This window comes from Macaca fascicularis, chromosome 13 (assembly GCF_037993035.2).
Source record: "Macaca fascicularis isolate 582-1 chromosome 13, T2T-MFA8v1.1".
NCBI classification, from domain to species: domain Eukaryota; kingdom Metazoa; phylum Chordata; class Mammalia; order Primates; family Cercopithecidae; genus Macaca; species Macaca fascicularis.
Genome location: NC_088387.1, coordinates 21,512,073 through 21,530,653, shown reverse-complemented (window position 1 = coordinate 21,530,653; position 18,581 = coordinate 21,512,073). Strand labels below are relative to the sequence as shown.

At 42.5% G+C, this 18,581-nt stretch overlaps 1 protein-coding gene and 1 gene segment (V, D, J or C); both read right to left on the bottom strand.

Annotated features, from left to right (window-relative positions):
• Positions 1 to 18,581, bottom strand: part of LOC102116898 (immunoglobulin kappa variable 2-30) — a 970,872-nt gene that overhangs the window by 596,059 nt on the left and 356,232 nt on the right. The window lies entirely within an intron of this gene.
• Positions 7,007 to 7,854, bottom strand: LOC135966903 (immunoglobulin kappa variable 1-17-like). The segment is given in 2 exon segments: positions 7,007 to 7,650; positions 7,777 to 7,854. Coding segments are annotated over 2 exon segments (378 nt in total).

Sequence of the window (18,581 nt, the reverse complement as noted above, 5' to 3'; positions counted from 1 at the left end):
ACTATAACAAAGATGTTAATTATTTAACTATAGAAAATGCAGAGAACATAAAATTGCCCATTTTAACCATATTTAAAATGCAGTGCATGGCATTAAGCATACTCACATGTTCTACTATTATTATTGATACTGTCTCCAGAATTCTTTTCATCTTATAAAAATTAATATCTATACCCCTTAAACAATACTCTCCCCCCCCCCCGTTTTATCTATCCCTACCCCCAGCAACCTCCACTGCATTTCTGTCTCTATGTTAATGACATCTTTGAAGTAGGTTCACCGTGCACTGGTTCCCAACGTACTTGAGTCTGGGAAATAGAACACCCCATACAGCAAGTTACATGAAGTGGGCTTATCATTTACAGAGAAGCAGCAAGGGAACACAAAAGTCTTGGACTCATGGGTCAGTCCCGCAAGGCACAGGAGAGCCATGTGGAGCTGATGGAGTCGACTGTCCCCACTTTGCACCACAGCTCAGGAACCTGGGAAAGCAGCCACTCTGGGTTTCATATCCTGGGGTAACAAGACACACAGGACTTATGTACTAAAGGACATTCCATTCTACGGGAAACTGCTATACAGCACAGGTAGGCTGTTCTGACCAGTTCTTCTCTATCTCAGGATGTTACAATTCCAGCACATTCTACAATTATTCTTGAGAACTCTTAAAATAAGAAAGAAAGTGGAGAGAACTAAGTCAGTCCAGGGTCACTGGAGAACTGTCTTGCAGTTGCTCCACCACCTAGACATCCCCCTTAGTAAAGCTAGTATATTTCATATGCCCACAAACTTCCCCTAAACTGGTGCGGAAGTTTATCTTTTCAGATTGATGAAGCACCTTGCCTTACACAATCTCAACGCAGATTATTAAGCCATAGTGAGAGTACATTTCACTGGTCCAAGGAAAGCTACTACCACTGGCAGGAGGATAACACCCCCAAAGCCGTGACCTAGTCCACGATCCCATGATCAAGAAAATAAGATGCTAAAGAGGTGAAAGGGGGATCTTTCAGATACCCCATTGTCTGCAGCCATTGAGCCTGCATCAGGATCACCTCCACTTATATTTCTAGGATACCTGAGGTGTTTATCCAGGTACAGCAGGCAGTGTTGGCTGTTGGTATTTGCATGGAAAGTCTCTATTGGGTTTCACAAGAGTGTGTCCATTGTCAAGTTGATTGGGCAGCCAGGCTGTTTCTTGGTCAGAGTGAAGTCTGATGTGGTATCGAAAAACACGACATAAATTCTTCTCGAAGGTGGCCATGGTAGCCCCAGAATCTAATTAAGTGACATACATTTAGCTGTCCAGGAAGCAAGCTATTGCCATAGTCTTTTTCCCTACACAGGGGATCCTTTAATAGTTCAGTCACTCGATTGCTATTTTCCTGACCAGGTGGCTGGGTTGTTGACAATGGCCCATGATTTAGTGGAAATGGAGTAAAATATAGTGTAGGGGCAGCCTGCATGGCTACTGTCATTGCATGTAGTATGGCCCATGGGCAGAATGTCCATGTTCAGTGTCAGTCAAAAGATGCCATCCCCTGGCTGGATGGTGGCCACACCCAGAGGGCCCACTGGCATGTGTTTTGTATAATCATCAGGGCCCAATGCCATAGTGACACAGGCATGTCTCTGAATGTTGGACTCTACATGGCCAAAGGAGAAGCAAAATTGTCCCCTATGGGTCATTTGTTCCCTTCTAACATGCTCGCCATTTGTTCCTGGGGCACATGGGGCCTGTAGAATCCTGGTTAGCACTGATTCTGATTGCATCATTTCTATTTAATAATTTGGATCTGTTGGGCCTATCCAGTTTTATTGGTTGTGTTTGTAGGCACCAAAGTGAGAATGACTAGTTAAGGTAGCAGCATCACGCCTGGTGCCCTAGCTCTCAGATACTCCGGCCCTATGATTTTCCTACAGCAAGCAAGGAGTTGTCATTCAAAAGAGGCACAACTGGTGGCTGCTTCAGAAAGCTTTTGCATCCAATATCTGAGTCTGGTACACCCAGTAACAATTTTACATTTTCACAGACTCTAGTCAGCATGCATAGAAATAGTGGACACCTGGATTTCCATCGAGCAAGCAGGCTATACAGGTCTTAAAGAAATGCCTTGGACATGCGTTGTTGAACAGATTCCAAGGCTACCGTTGCAAAGGACTCCATTCAAAGTTGGCAACTTTGTTCATGATTTTGACTAGGGTGACCAAAAAAAAAAAAAAAAAAGACTCAGGGGGACAAAGCAGGCCGGTGAGAACTCAGTGGCTTTCCCAAGCTTGCTTGTGTTGCATTTTTGGTGACATGGATTGTTGTTCACATTGGCTTTCTCTGGTAGGTACACCTGGAAAGCATTATATTTAGCAAGAAAAAAGGAGACTGTGAATGATGTCACTGTGGAATGTGTATATTCCTTGTTGCAAATGTCAAATCCATGAAGCATAAAGTGATTTACTAGAGGATATTAAATTCATTACAAATTGTTGAAAAGCCTTAAAGAACTTAAAGAACAGGCTCCAGTCAAAGCCTCTAGAACAATTCCAAGAATCCTACTGCTGGCACAGGCTGGGGAGGAGCTCCGACTGCTTGAGACTCCACAATCAAGCTGTCTCCGGCAGCAGAAAAGAGAGCGGCTCTTCTCACTACTGTCCCCAGAAGGACAGCAGCTCTGCTCTCAACTGTCAGCTGCTAGAAATCTGACCCCTTTCTCTGACTGCCCATCAGATGTGTTACTACAGAGTCATTTTGCATTGAGACGAGGGAGGGGAAATGCCTCATCTCACTCAAATGTGCTCACTTTCCTGGTCTGGGTCACAGCCAGTCAGCACAGTCCTGTGGGCACAATACCTTCACTTGCCAGGTTCCTATAAAATGAGAGCATCTTTCTTGACTGTGGAAAACATGGGGGCGGGGAGGGTCAAGGAATAGCAAAAGGAGTACCTGGAGATTCCTGAGCCGTCCACTCTGGTTTCCACAAACGTTTTCAATCCATTTAATTCGTGATAATAAACACCTTTCTGCCTAACCAGCCATTATCACTTTTCTCAGATCCAAATGATTCAGTGATAAAACTAAAGAGAAAAAATACAATTTTCAACGTTTAAGCTGACCAGGAGGCTGTCTCTGGTGATTAGCCCTCCATATCCCACTACGTGTTTCATCTTCCCTTTGTCTCACTGGACATCCAAGTGCAGATAATGCTTCACGTGACTGATCCCTAGAACTTCATCCTGATGACTGTTGAAATCTTCTCTGAGTTTTACCAGTGGAAGTGGCAATAGATAGAAATATTCCAGAAGGTCTCCTAGGTTTCGTATTTTCTGTACTTCCTCTATAAAATATGTAACATCAGTTCTGTTTGCTCTTGCTTTATATGGGCTAGATCTACGGCCCCAGCACACACCCTAATGCTCTGTGTTGACAGCTTGTCCAGTATTGCATTAAGTAGAAATGGTCACGTGATTATCATATCGTTTCTTCCAATTTAATGAAACAATTGTTATGTCAACTCTTTGGATTCAGAACCATCAACCAGAAAACCACAACCCTGAGAAAATAGAAATGGACTATTTCAAGCTGTTCAGTTGACATAACAATGATGAGTCTACAGCTCATGTTCCAGATATAAATATTCTGTTTATGGGAGTAAAAGCACAAAGCACCAATCACAGTTAGTGTTTCAGAGCCTCCACCACATCTGACAGCACAGCAATTCACTAGCACAAGGGTTTGTGTGCCAGCTTTGCTTGATGGATAATGGTTTTTTCCCTGTCTATAGGGAAAGCTGCACCTGTGCACATGACAAGAGCATGAGCTATACTTTGCTTTACCATTTTTTAGTTAAATAAGTTGCTTGATCCAGAGCCATATTTTGGAAGAACTTCTTGACTCTGATGAAAACACTTTGAAAATCCTCAAATAATATTTTATGCAGAAACATAACCGAAAAAGAAGGCAAATTCATATATAGTAAAATAACCACTGCCCTCCTCATGTTACACAAGGTCCACTGGAATCACCGGATACCAGCTGTTAGTCTGAGCCCTGATGTGTGGTACAATGTTAAGGGTTCTGGAGGGGTCAGTTTTCTTGGCAAATTAGGTGTTCAGAAGAGCCAGTAGCCCTGCACATCTCAGTTAGTTGAAACTCATATTGTTGAGTCCCCACGGGGACCTCCGTAACATTGGTTCGTGAGACTCTCTGGGAAAGCTGAGAAAGGTGACTGACTGAAGTCCATGTGTTGAATCATCCTCATTGTTAAAAGCCCCTGCTCTTTACTGGCATTTCAATTAATACTCACTTGGAAAGCTTTTTTTTTCCCTCTATTATGGCTCATTTTTGAAACTTCTAGTCATAGCTCTTGCAGAATGACTTTGTCTGAAATCATCCTGTTGCCTTTCTTTTAAGGCCTGATGATCTGTCAAAACCAACAGCCAATATTATTAAATAGCTGTTCTCTTGGCAATATGATCATCAGATGTAACCCTTGCAGTTTACTCACTGTTATGGTTTTTACATTTCCAGGGCTTCCTTGACAGTGGCACTGATGTGACTCCATCCAGATCCATTGTTGTGAGAACTCTATTTTGCATATCATCACTGTGGGCATGAACATAATGGAGACTTTCACAGGATGCAATGGTTAATATTTAACATTAGTCAACATTTTCTCTAGTCCTACCCTTGGAGCTCTACTGGATTGGAAAAATATTTTAGGTAAGGACAACCATTTCGTAAAGTTTCAAAAATAAAGGTTACAATGAAATTTTCTGTAGCAAGAGTATGAATTATATGTCATCCAGACTACCCTTTTGTTGTGGAATGTAACAACAATTATTTAAATGTATATAATTCAGATATTTTACCAATATGTATATATTGCATATATAATAGAATGTATGTACCTAAATGTGAATACTGTATATATTTGTAGCCAACATTTTATCAAGTTAATATATATTCACTTCTATGTATCTTAAATATATACACACATTTTTCCATAAATAAGATTAATTTTAAATTTTTATTGAAATACTAATTAGTTTTAATTTTCTTTTTCTCTTGATAACTTCATAATTTGATTATTAAATATTCACATTTATACCACCAATTTAAGAAAAAATACATATGTTTATATAGGTAGGTGTGTAAATACTGTTTCTGGAAACGTTTATGCGTTAATTATTGGTAACTGGTTAAATACACAACACAGTGGCTTATAACAGGAAACATTTGTTTTCATGTTCATGGATGCTCATGTCCACAATCATCTGGCTGATCAAGAAAGGGCTCTGCTGAGTGGTTCCTCTGCAGGGCACTGAGCTCGTATTCAGCCTGTAGATATCAATTGTTTAAGAACAACACTGAACAGCATTGACTAAACATGACACAAGATTCTTGTGACAGGTCACAGGAGTGATCAACCTCCCAAACTAAACCCCACAGTTGAATTTAAGTCTAATAATTTCTAACGTAGCCTCACTCATTTTAAATATATTCCTTTATTTCAGTGAGTAGAAATTTTCAAGAAAATGTTACTCCACTTAATTATAGAAGTGTTTGATCATTCCATGGACAAATAATTATGTTTTCAAGCTTTACAATCCTGAAAATATTTGCAAACGTAAGTTTGCACTGATAAGAAAACAAAGCTGGATGTGTTGTCAACATGTGGCTTCAAATACAATTTTTTTAAATGGCCTTTTTTGGGGAAAATCATTTTAACTTATGTGAATATCCCTCCTTACCTCTCATGTCCTATAGAGTTGCCCAATAAGAGGTCCCCCCATGAGATTTGGACGTCAGAAAAGGAAGACTCAATATTATCCATTGTTACCTAATACGGGCACAGAGACAAAGGTGAGGACTGGAGAAACACCTGGAAAAATACTCTAGGAAGCTGAGAACTTCAGCAAGCCCAGACTTAAGCTTCCAGAAAGAACTGAGGACCACACCATTAAATAGCCCATACTTCAGGGGCGGATGCATTGTGTTTTCTGAGGGAGCACCAGAGAATCCTGTTTCTAATATCAACTTTCCTGAATACTATATCCCTGGCTTTGAAAGGCTGTGGTGTGAACATTAATCATAGGAATTGGGTCATTCTGTCATACCCAACAAAGACAAGAAATCAGAGGAGAAAGACGCTCAGGGTGAAAAATATTGTTTCTAGAATGCAACTGAAATAGGCCCTATTATCCCACAGAAATAATGTTTATGGTTTTTTGAATAAACATAGAAATTGACTTCTCCAGTCTTAAAACTCAAGATAGTTACATCTGTCTTACCTGAGCTCTTTTTTCAGTAAACCAACCATCAGGCCTCCCAGATACTATCAAGGAGCTGAAATTTACATATCACTGAATCGGGACAGTGAGACCTCAGACCCTTCACCCATTGTGATTGCCTAACTGACCTCCAGCTTCTTGTTGACCAAATTGTCTTTCTTACCCCTCCCTAATTCCTGTTTTCCCACATTTCTCCCCTGCTATGTAAACCCCTAATTTTAGTTGGTCAAGGAGACACATTTGTGAATGGTGTCCCATCTCCTCGGCTGCAGCACCTGATTAGAGCCTGTTCCTTGGCAATACTTGTTGTCTTAGTGATTGGCTTTCTGTGTGCAGAGCTGCAGGATCTACACCGAATCCCTGGTATTTCAGTAACAAAATTCTCTGCAAGCTTCACTGCTTTGGCTTCTTGTAACCTGAAATCAAATTGATCCACAATTTCTGAGATAACTTGATATAATTCTAGGATTCACTTTGTCCACCACTGCTTACCAGCTGAGCTCGCCAGCTCGCAACTATTCCTCGTGCCAATGAACTTTCTCAAAGAGCCATAGGTAACATATTCCCTTTTTCTATAAATGCTAACTTTCTCTTTGTTCTTCCAACATATTGAAGACCACTGAGTTTTCCTGTATGTCCCATTTGGGAAGTATTTCTATGCAAATAAAACATTAAATTTAGAGATTCATCTCTACATTTTATTTAGACTTCAGTAGCTTACCATAATTCTCCGTATTAAGACAATTCCGGCTGAGAATAGCTATAGTGGCTTCTTCTGTGTTGTATAAAGTCCAACTGAAGCCATAAACTGGACTCCTCAGGTGTCATGATCTCTGTCTTTAGTAAATCAAGAGAGGGATTGCTATGTCTGTGTAGTTGGGGCTGAGAAGGGGAAAAGTATTAGGGTGCAGAGGTGACTTCATGTCCCCCTCTACCGACACCATCAGAGTGTGGCTGCATCTGAGGAACACTCTCAGCCCATGGAGGCATCAGGAGGAGCAGCTGGGGCAGCCCAGCCTCACACATCTGCTTCCCTGGGGGTTTATGTTCGGGTGTGTAACACTGTGGGAGGGTTACTATTATACTGTAGACAGTAATAAGTTGCAAAATCTTCAGGCTGCAGGCTGCTGATGGTGAGAGTGAATTCTGTCCCAGATCCACTGCCGCTGAACCTTGATGGGACCCCACTTTCCAAACTGGATGCAGCATAGATCAGGCGCTTAGGAGCTTTTCCTGGTTTCTGCTGATACCAATTTAAATAAGTGCTAATGCCCTGACTTGCCCTGCAAGTGATGGTGACTCTGTCTCCTGCAGATGCAGACAGGGAAGATGGAGACTGGGTCATCTGGATGTCACATCTGGCACCTGAGATTGGAAACATAAAAACAAATGTCCACACAATTAATCATGTTGTTAGACAATTTCCCTGAATAGTGAAGCAGTACTCAGAAAACCTGGGCTGTGTAAACTGCTAGTGTTCTCCTTCCTTACCTGGGAGCCAGAGCAGAAGGAGCCCCAGGAGCTGAGTGGGGACCCTCATGTCCATGCTGTGTCCTGAGTGGTTCTGACTTCTACATGAAGTGTGACCAGCCTATTAATAAGTCTTCTGGGCAGGAGGATGTGCTCTGGGAACATGCAAATGAGCAGGGTACAGAGCAGGCTGGGCACAGCTGCAGGGCTGGCTCATGTCAGTAACTCAGCACCGACTCAGTGTCCCCAGATGTCCCAGGTAAGATCAAGGTAGCAGAAATTTGTCTGCAGAGAATGTGTTTCTACTGGGGACTATTTTGTTATGAGAGACATTGTTTAGATTTTTTTTTTTTTTTGACAATTTGAAATATTCCTCAGGAGCTGATGGAGTAACGTATTTCATTGGTGTATGGGGAGTACTTAGGAGGATATTACTTTTTGTAGGAAACACATAGTAAAATTTTAGATGATACAATTCTAAGGCATTTAAAAGACTCTCCTTTGATTCTGGTTAGGGAAGTGGGTATTAGTCATATACTTGCAACTTTTCTGTAAATTTATCATTGTTCCTTTCAAAAAAATCAAAAATAAAATATATTGATATGATGCTACATATATTTGTAAGTATTAGGTGATGATGTTATGCCATTGTTCTTACCAGTATAAGTTCAAGCAATTTACTACAAATACACAAAGATGACACTGAATTCTCTCAGTGCATGCAGCACTCACAGATTCACCATTATCAAGAGTGACAGGTCTCTTTAATACCCAGAGACTAAATGGGCTTCACCTTATTCTTGTTTTGGGCATCTTCATAGTCTATGTTCTTTTCTGCCATTGAGCATTATTTCCCAATGTTCATCTCTCTTAATGCGGGTGGTCACTGTACAGAGCATGTCCCTGCCATGCACCATCAATGACACCTTCCTCTTTTACATTTTATCAGTGACTGGGGACATCATCTTGACCCAGACACCAGCCTCCCTGTTAACATCTTTAGGAAAAAGGCAATCTTTTATCATGCAACTGCTCATGTACATGGAGAAATCAGTTGGATCCAGATGAAACTGGACAGGGATTTGCACTTATTTTATCTAATATCTCTAATGTGCCTAAAAATGTCCCAGCCAGGCTCAGTAGCAGAGGAAGTGGATCCAACAATTTCAGCATCAGTGGGCTGCAGCCTAGGGCTCTACAAAATTTTACTGATGCCTGACTAGTGGAGCCAAATCACAATGCTGTAGCCTGTGCACAAACCTTCCTGCTGCTTTGTAAGCAGAGAGATCTGCCTGCTTGCCTTGCTGGCCAGATGGCCTGGAATGTGTATCCCTTAGAAAAGTGCTATGGTTTGACTATGTCCTCCAGAATCCATCTGTTGTAAAGTTAAATCTCAGTGTAATGGTATTGCCAGGTGGGGCCTATTGGGATGTGTTTAGGTCATGAGGGTGGTGCCCTCTAGGGAATACATTAATGACACAACAAACAGAGATTATGGGACTTGAATTTTTTTCTCTCTTCTGGTCATCTGTCATGTTAAGACAAGGCCTTTCTTTCTTTGAAGGAGTCAATGCTCCAGACATCATCTTGAAAGTAGAGAAAGCAGACCTTAACCTGCCCATGCCTTGACCTTAAATTTCCCATTCCCCTGAAGTGTGAGAAAATTCATTTCTGTTCTTTATGGATTACACAGTGACAAGGAACCTGTTATAGCAGCTTGAAATGGGACAAGAGGGACAGTTCACAATCAGTGAGGACAGGATGAGGTATATACGTACCCCAGCTTCCTCATCTCTCAGGTGGAACAGCCCAGAGGAATTAATCCATGTTTCCACATGTGGTGGATCTTCAGGTATCCCGAGTCAGGTGGGTTGTTGATGTGTCTTTTATCATTCATCTTCTGTTCCCTTCCTCACTTTCCTCCTTTCCTCCCTTCCTCCCAGTGTAAATTTGCTGCGTAAGCGGGAATCCTCATTGCTGGTGGACCCGATCTAACATAGTAAAATAAATTGTTTATCTTTTCTATGACAAGTATTTCCCATCTTTATTCTTATCACTTCTCTCTCTTTGACATGTAGGAATATTCAGGAAGCACTTAATTCTTTTTAGCCAATCTGTTTTAGATTGAATTTATGCTATGATTTTTTTTTTTCTCTGTTTGTTAAAACAAAAAAATAAGTTGTAAGCCACCAACCAGCTGAAGGGTCTCCTTTTGTGGCAGACAGAACTTCAAAGAAAAAAGGAAAACTAGGTTAGGCCATGACTGGCAGGTGGGTTTAGATGTGCCTCATTATACTCTCCTCCCTTGGAGTTCAGACACGACTGACCAGCATTATCATTACAAAGGAGATCTTTAGACTGACAAAACAGATGCTTTGTAGCAATAAGATACCATACTCCAACATGATAGAGAATAGGCCCTGGAGAAAATCTAAATATTTTACCCTAAAAATATTTCTTCATCATATTCTGAAGTGGCCCTGCAAAGTTGCCTGTAGTGAGCGAAATTTTCATTCTTGAGAGAATCTCCTCCCCTTACTAAGTCTTTTCCTAAGAGTCTGACTTTTTCTTTTCTTTTTTTTTTAAATGTCTCATAGACACCATTCACCATCTACTTTGTCTGCTACCCACAGGATTCTTCCACATGACAAGAACGATGGCTTCCACACACCTTTATCTTAACTCAAGTATTTCTTTATGCTGAATTCAGGTCTTTAGGTAGAGCTTAACTCTTTCAACCAGTGGCCAGTCAGGAAACCTTTGAATCCATGTACGACCTGGAAGCCCCTGCTTCAAGATATCCCACCTTTCCAGGACAAACTAATATACATCTTTCATGTATTGATTTATATCTTTCCTCATAGTTTCTGTCTCTCCAAAGTGTTTAAACCCAACGTGTAATCCTATCACCTTGGGCACATATTTGCAGGACATCCTAAGGCTGTGTCACAGGCCATAAGCTTTATCTTTGGCAAAACAAACCAATAAATTGATTGAGACCTGTCTCAGAGACTGTTTTGTTTACACTGGGTCACAAACTTAAAAATCCTCTAAAACTGCCTACATATCAATAAATCTACATTAGAGACAGTGGAGTGATCATACTTTAACAGTTAAAGCTCACAATTGAAAGGAACCTGAGTCTAAGATTTGGTCCAGCTCTCTTGTTTCATAAAAATACTTTGAGATTTTTTAAATTTTACTTTTGAGAAGGACAATTTGGGGGAATATGTTTATGGCAGTGGAATGATTAATGTCCCCACTCCAAAAGATGTCCATGTCCTTGTCTCTGGAACCCAAGTGTTATAGGAGTTATTAAGAAATTATTTTAGGCAGATAGAGAGGAAAAGGGGTCCTTGGGAAGGTTTTGTTTCTTTTAAAGTAGCTCCAGAAACATTTCTTGTCTAGCAGGAAAGCCCTGGCTCTAAGAGCCAGGCTGGCAAGCTTTGATATGCAAATTCTGGCCATTAGAAACTGAGTCCAGCCAAACATGGCGATTCCCACCATCTTCTTCCTTGCTCCCACATATGCCTGACAACATGGCTGCCCCCATATATCCCCATGTGTATAGAATATTTTGGCAACCTGCGTTTGCATATTAAAAGGCAATGGTGGGAAAGCCAGTTACATTGCAGGCTACATGACTGACATGCCTGGTCAAACCAATCCCCAGACCCTATGCAAATCAGACACCACTTCCTCCAGCCTCCTCATACAATAGCCTCTTTTCTGCTGCACATGAAGTGTTCTCTTGGTTTGAATCCCGCCTTTCTCTGTCTCTGTAGGAGGGAGTTTTTTTCTTCTTCCTTCCTTCTTGCGTATTAAACCTTTCTCTCCTTAAAACCACTCCACTCGTGTCTGTGTTGTTTTATCCAAACTGGCATGAGATCAAGAACCCTGGTGCTCCTCCAGTCATCAGAGCCATATCATAAAAATTCTACCTTACACAGCAAAAAGACAACTTGACAGATGTAAATTAAGGACTTTTAAAATTAGAAACCTGGCTATTAAGATTAAACCAATATAATCACAAAGGTCCTTAAAATAGAGGAGGACGCTTACAGTCAGAGAGGAGCTGGGACAATGGGGAGGGATGTGGTTTGAGGAAGGAAGGGGCCATGGAAGCAGAAATATGGGAGCACCTGGAAGATAAAAAGTAGAGAATACAGTTCTCGTCTCTGAAGCCTCCAGAAAGAATACAATCCTACTGACACCTTAACATTAGCTCAGTGAGACTTCTGATCTCTAGAATTACAGGATAATACATTTATGTTGTGGGAAGTCAATAAGACTGTGACAATGTAAACAACAGCATTGGAAACTAATGCAAGGGGAAGAGATGTCTTTCACCTCACTGAGCGCATGGTTGTCCTCTGTTCTTGGAACTATTTCCACCTTGTTTCTGGTGTCAGTTTTGTCAAGAGACAGAGAAAATTTTTCTGAGAGAAGAGCTAGCACAAGAATTCTTTTTTGTTAGAAAATCTCTTGGATAAAGTCCCACGATGATCTCTTATACGATCTGGGTATCACAGAGTTTCAGGGTCAGATCTCACAGCACATGATAGGAGTAAGAGGGTTTTGTTTGTTGGTTTGTTTTCATATTAGGAGGGAAAATTAGATTTTCAGGACACAATCTGTGAGGGACAGACTGAGTCAAAGCTATTGTAAGAGACAGAGGAGATGTGGAAGGAGTCAGGGAAATGAAACATGTGTCCCAGCTCCCAAATCTAAAATAAAATGATTGATTTCAGAAGGTGAAGCAAAGCTCTTCACCTTCCATCTTCTCAGGAAGGATCAAATTCTTCTCAGAGTCCCTGCCCCTCCTTCACTCCCCTGACATTGCATTGTGGAGCTAATCACATGTGCCCTTAATCCCTGCTCGTGTCCCAGGCTGGGAGAGGCTCACTGTCCTCACCATGCCCAGCAGGATAGAGCTGGTGCCCTAGGCACCAAAACAGAAGAGGATGGCTTCTGTGCAGATGATATAGGCTCTACCACCCGTTACATTTCACTATTGTTCTAAGTAAAGTTGTGTGGAGAGAAGAGAAGATATGGGCAACTTTACCTGGTGGGCTTGGAGGAGGCCAGGCTCCGAGAAGGACAATGAATTCACATTTCTAATTTTCCAAGTGGCAAATGCTAGCTTTCGCAATTATGGTAATGTGGACTTTGAGTTTAAGAACAAGACAGACTTTCAGGTACTGCAATAAATGAGAAGATATTTGGAATAGGGTCCTTAGCCCAAGGCTAAGGTCAGGCTGGCAGTGCCTGAGAGCTGCCAGGTGCTGGCCCTGAGCTGTGGAGGAAGGCATCTGCTCTCCTGAACCACAGGGCTGAGGACCTGGGAGGAACCACAGGCCCTGCCCACAGGGCTGCCTGTTAGGGGCTTGAGGGAAGGAAACTGCTCACAAATTCATAGGCTTCTTTAAGCATATATCCCACAGCCTGGCAAGAGTGAAAGTCTCAGGACCCAGACCTCAGGACTGGTTCTGGATTCCTGGGATGGGTGCTGTCAGCTGTGCCTTCCCTGGTCCTGAATGACTGGGACCTTGTTGGTCAGCAAATGTCCTCAGAGTCTTTACTCAGCCTGACTGTGTTCTGCTTGGATAGAAAAGGACCACATATCACACCAATAAATGTAAAATTATGTGTGTATGTAATATAAATATCTAATATAAACTTAACATATTGAATACAAATAATCCTTTAGAAATGTTATATTTCTATATTGGTATATACTATGTATCTGTTTATGAAAAAATATGTGATATGTGTTTATATATAAAGAGAACTTTGATGGCTAGTATAAGGTATAGTTTTAAACTTTAATAAATCGAATGTGAACATTGAAAATGAACACCAGGTGCAACACCTGATGGCCCGTTTCTTACCACAGTCCCTGAGAGTGATAAAGCTCAGGACCCTCTTCCATGTTCCCCTGGGCTGAGAGCAGAGAGCTGCCCATTGCTGAGGATGATGAGTGACCTGATGTGGGGTGTGGGGAATCACAAAACACCAGATGCCCAGGAGATGGATAGTGAGTCTGGGCTCTGAATGGAGGGAAGTTTTTTCTCCAGAGCTCAGCATAGACAAGTCCTCTTCTGGTCATTTCCATAAAAGAAAACAGCACATGTGGCTCAGAGGCTGCATGGTCACGGATGAAGACCCTCCAAGGCTCATTTCCAACTTCCCCTCTGGCTGGGGTGATGTGGGATCTCTCTGCCCAGCTTTCATACCTCACCAGCTGCCAGCTGCTGGGACTCTGTTGACAATGGTCTATGTCTATTCCATGCACAAGCTTCTCAATATTTGACATTTTACTTTCTGGTCTCCAGTAACCACGACTTGCCAACTATGAACCTTCCACAGAGATTCAAGGAGTAGGGCCAGAACCACGGGTTCAGCAACGTGCTGGGCCATGTACATAAGAGAAACAAGGCGTGGCCCACCGAGGTATGAAGTGAGGATGAATTTACATCATGAATTCAGAGTAGGAGGTGGGAGAAAACATCCTGACATGCTCCAGGCAGTGAGGCCCACAAGATACACTAGAGGTGCCCATAAAGGAGGTGGGAAGAGGATGTGAGGCAAAGAGGAGATGTGAATTCAGAGGTGTCGCCAGCCTGTTTCCCTCAGAAGATTTCAGACCGTTAGCAGCTCCTGTGCAGAGTTGTTGCTAGGGAAGATTTGTGCAGGAGAGGGGACAGGAGGAGGGAGCACCTACCTCTGAAGGCATCTTGGTTGCTGATGGCCAGAGTGACATCTGTTCAGGCCTGCTGCCCCTGACCCAGGAAGGGATCACGTCCTGCGGGGCAGCAGGAGCCAGCGGGAGCTCAGAGTAAGGCCTGATTTACACTGGTGCCAGACTAGGATGCTGTTCATAGTCCAGCAAGCCCTGCAGGTGACAGTGACCCTCTCACTTGGGACACAGGGAGGGGGCTGGAGATGGCATCCACACAACATGCTGACTATTATCCAAGTGGGAAGCAAACATGCAGATGCCCAGATATTAATATGAAGCAAGCAGTTCATTCAATTTGATGCAATTCTCATCAGAAAGAGAAAAAGCAGGCTAACCAATTCATCATCAAAGAAAAGTTCATGTTTAATACAAACTATCTGAGGATGAAGCTTCAGTCCCCCTTCCTCACCAGGCAGTCAGAACAGAAGGTGGAAGAGAAGAAAAGATGGATCCAAAGTCCACAAGGTGCCTCCTGAGGCTGATCCTGCTTAGAGAAGGTGGGGGCAGTAGATCGTCTGCTGGGACTGCCACACCAAAATTCCCTGGGCTGGATGGCTTAAAGGAAGGACATTTACTTCTAACAGTTTGGAAAGCTGGGAAGTCCACGATGAAGATCCAGAAAGATCTGCTTTCTGCTGAGGACCCTCCCTCTGATTTTCAGATGCCACCTTCTGTCCATGTCCTCACGTGGCCTTCCTCACTGCATGCATGGAGGCTGGGGGTGGAGGAGAGCTCAATGGGGTCTCTTTTTATAAAGACACTAATCTTGTTGAATCAGGGCCCCACCCTTATCATCTCCTTTAACCCCAATTACCACCTTATATGCTTTATCTTCAAATGCAGCTATACTGGAGGTTAGAGATTCAAGATCAGAATTTCTGAAGCACAATTTGCTCCATAGTAGGTGGACTATGGGGACACAGCCAAGGCGGGCATGAAGGCAAGGCTGGGCTTCTAGTCTCAGAGCACAGAGCACAGAGGTGGTTCCCATAACTCAGGACACTGGCAACTCCTCCCAGGTACTCTAGGTAACACAGACCACATTCCAGCCTTAGGGGCTATTGATAATGAAACATTATCACTCCTAAGCTCTCCCAGTATTTCTATGATCAGGCTTAGATGTTAGGGTTATTATGGGGTTTGTCTACCATCTAGTGTCAGGATTGTGGCTTAGCATCTTATATAGGATTACAGATGCTGAGTCCCAGTGAGTCTTGACTGTGAGTCTTTTCATGGATATTAATGAAGGGGATCTCAGGCCAGATTCATCCATCACTAGGCCAGATTCACAAAATAATTTCTCTTGTCAGTAAACTAGTTACATAGTTGAAGACAAAAGATATTCAGAAAAGTTAGTTGTCACAAAAATATTATGAACTAGATTCTATGACCCATGTGAGATGCCAAAGGATTTGGAAGAGATGATGGGCCACCAGGAATCCCGTAGGACCTAATGGCAGGGGTGGGAATGGGAAGCACAGGGTGCTGTTCTGGAACTGTCATCCCAGTCTCCTTCCTCCCACCCAAGAAACCCTTTCAGAGCAGCTCTGAGGACCACTGCAGCTAAAGAGGTGAAAGGGGGATCTTTCAGATGCCCCATTGTCTGCAGTCATTGAGCCTGTGTCAGGATCACCTCTACTTGTATTTCTAGGATACCTGAGGTGTTTATCCAGGTACAGCAGGCAGTGTTAGGTGTTGGTAATCACATGGAACATCCATTATGCTCCACAAGAACGTGCCCATTGTCATGTTGATTGTGCAGTGAGGTTGTTTCTTGGTCAAAGTGAAGTCTCATGGAATATCCAAAAACATGACATAAATTCCTCTTGAAGGTGGCCATGGTAGCCCCAGCATCTAATTGTGTGACACATATTTAGGTGTGCAAGAAGCAAACTATTGTCATAGTCCTTTTCCCTGCACAGGGTATCCTTTAATAGTTCAGTCACTCAGTTGCTATTTTCCTGACCAGGTAGCTGGGTTGTTGATAACCCAATGGGCCATGATTTAGTGGAAATGGAGTAAAATACAGTGTAAGGGGGCAGCCTCCATGGCTACTGTCATTACATGTAGTTTGGCCCATTGGGCAGAATGTCCATGTTCAGTGTCAGTCAAAAGATGCCATTCCCTGGCTGGATGGTGGTCACACCCAGTGGACCCACTGGCATCTGTTTTGTACAATCATCAGGTCCCCATGCCATACCGACACAGGCATGTCTCTGAATCTTTGGCTCATTGTGGCCAAAGGAGAAGCTAAATTGTCCCCTATGGGTCATTCGTTCCCTTCTAGGAAGCTTGTCATTTGTTTATGGGCATTCATTCATTTGCACATGCATCCTATGGGAACTGGGTTAGGGCGAATTCTGACCGCATCATTACCATTTAATAATTTGAATCTGTTGGGCCTTTCCAGCTTTATTGATTGTGTTTGTAGGCACCAAGGTGAGAATGGGTAGTTAAGGTAGTAACGTCATGCCTGATACTCTAGCTCTGAGACACTCAGCCCATGTCAGTTTCCTACAGCAAGCAAGGAGTGGCCTTTCAAAAGAGGCACAACTGGTGTCTGCTGTTGCCACAGGCTTCAGTCTGCATGCATAGAAATGGTGGACACCTGGATTTCCATCAAGGAAACAGGCTCTAAAGGTTTTAAAGAAGTGCCTCAGTCATGCCCTGTTGAACAGATTTCAAGGGTACCGTTGCAAAGGGCCTTGTTCATGGATGGCAACTTTGTTTGTGATTTTGACTAACGTTACAAAAAGTACACCCAGGTAAGATTTGTCCCCAGTACCCAAAAATACCTACTAGCTTGTGGGTCTCCTTTTTATTAGTGGATGCCACCAGGACCAACAATGATTAACTACACCTGGGATACCTCCTCGTAACTATACCTGGGATACCTCCTCGGTTTCATTTCCAGGTGGCTTTGACATTCATCCTTCAACAGTCCATCATTGGTCTGCCAAAGTGGATTGTTCCACTGTGACACCAGGCTTTGTGACATTTTCATCTTTTTGTAGCAACTATTAAATTAACTAGGTAGTGTTCCAATCTTCATTGAATATGCAGTCCTGCATTTGCTGAATAAGGTTCTGGGGCTTGGGAAGCTTAGCAGGCAGGCAGGAGTGGATTTGCCCCACTGTCATGCCTTGAATACTTAGCTATGAGTGGGGATAGCCCCTCAGGGAGCAGTGATGTTCTGTGGCACAGCAGCAAAATGTCAGTACCTCTGTTGCACTCTGCAGTGAGAGTCATGATCACCAGTTCCCAACATGGCCCAAAGGGAATGGTCCACATGCAGATCAAGACATGAGCACATACTCACCACAGGATCCTCATTTGTCCTGACACCTTCTGATGTCATCAGTTTAAATTTTTCTGAGGGGACCTGGGAATATTGACAGGTGGATTACAGCATATAAAAATCCCAGAGAAGTCTGAATTCCTTTTTTTCACCTTTTATCTTGAGAGGAATATAGTACCAGTAGTCTCTGGTGGAGACCAGATGGTGTGAATGTGATATGCATTCAAGTAGAAATAGAACTTCTAGTATTCATACAACTATTATATTTTCTCTTTCAGTACAAGATTCAGTACATTACATGAGGTATTCAACAGTTTATTGTAAGATAATCTTTGTGTAAGATAACGTTGACCAACAGTAAGCTAATGTAAGTGTTCTGCGCACATTTAGGATGGGATAGGCTGAGCTATAATGTTCAGTGGATTAGATGTATTAAATGTATTTTCATGCATGATATTGAAAAATCTGTATCTCACATGGTGTTTGACCACAGATATCTCTGCTTCCTTTTATTTTTAATATCAATCTTTAGTTTGAATTTATAGGAACTGCACATGTGTCTGCACAGCGAAGTGGTCACCAATGATTTGAGACGTTTTGCTCAAATATCTGGAGTGTATACATCTATCTTCTGTCAACCCATCTGTGTGTGGTTTAAAAAGGAAACTACATACAAAATGCAGCTGGTTCCCACCTCCTTCTGGTTTTACTTTGCACAAAAACTCCTGGTTCTCATCACTCATCTCTATAGCTTCTAGGTCACTAGGAATGTGTGTAGAGATTGTT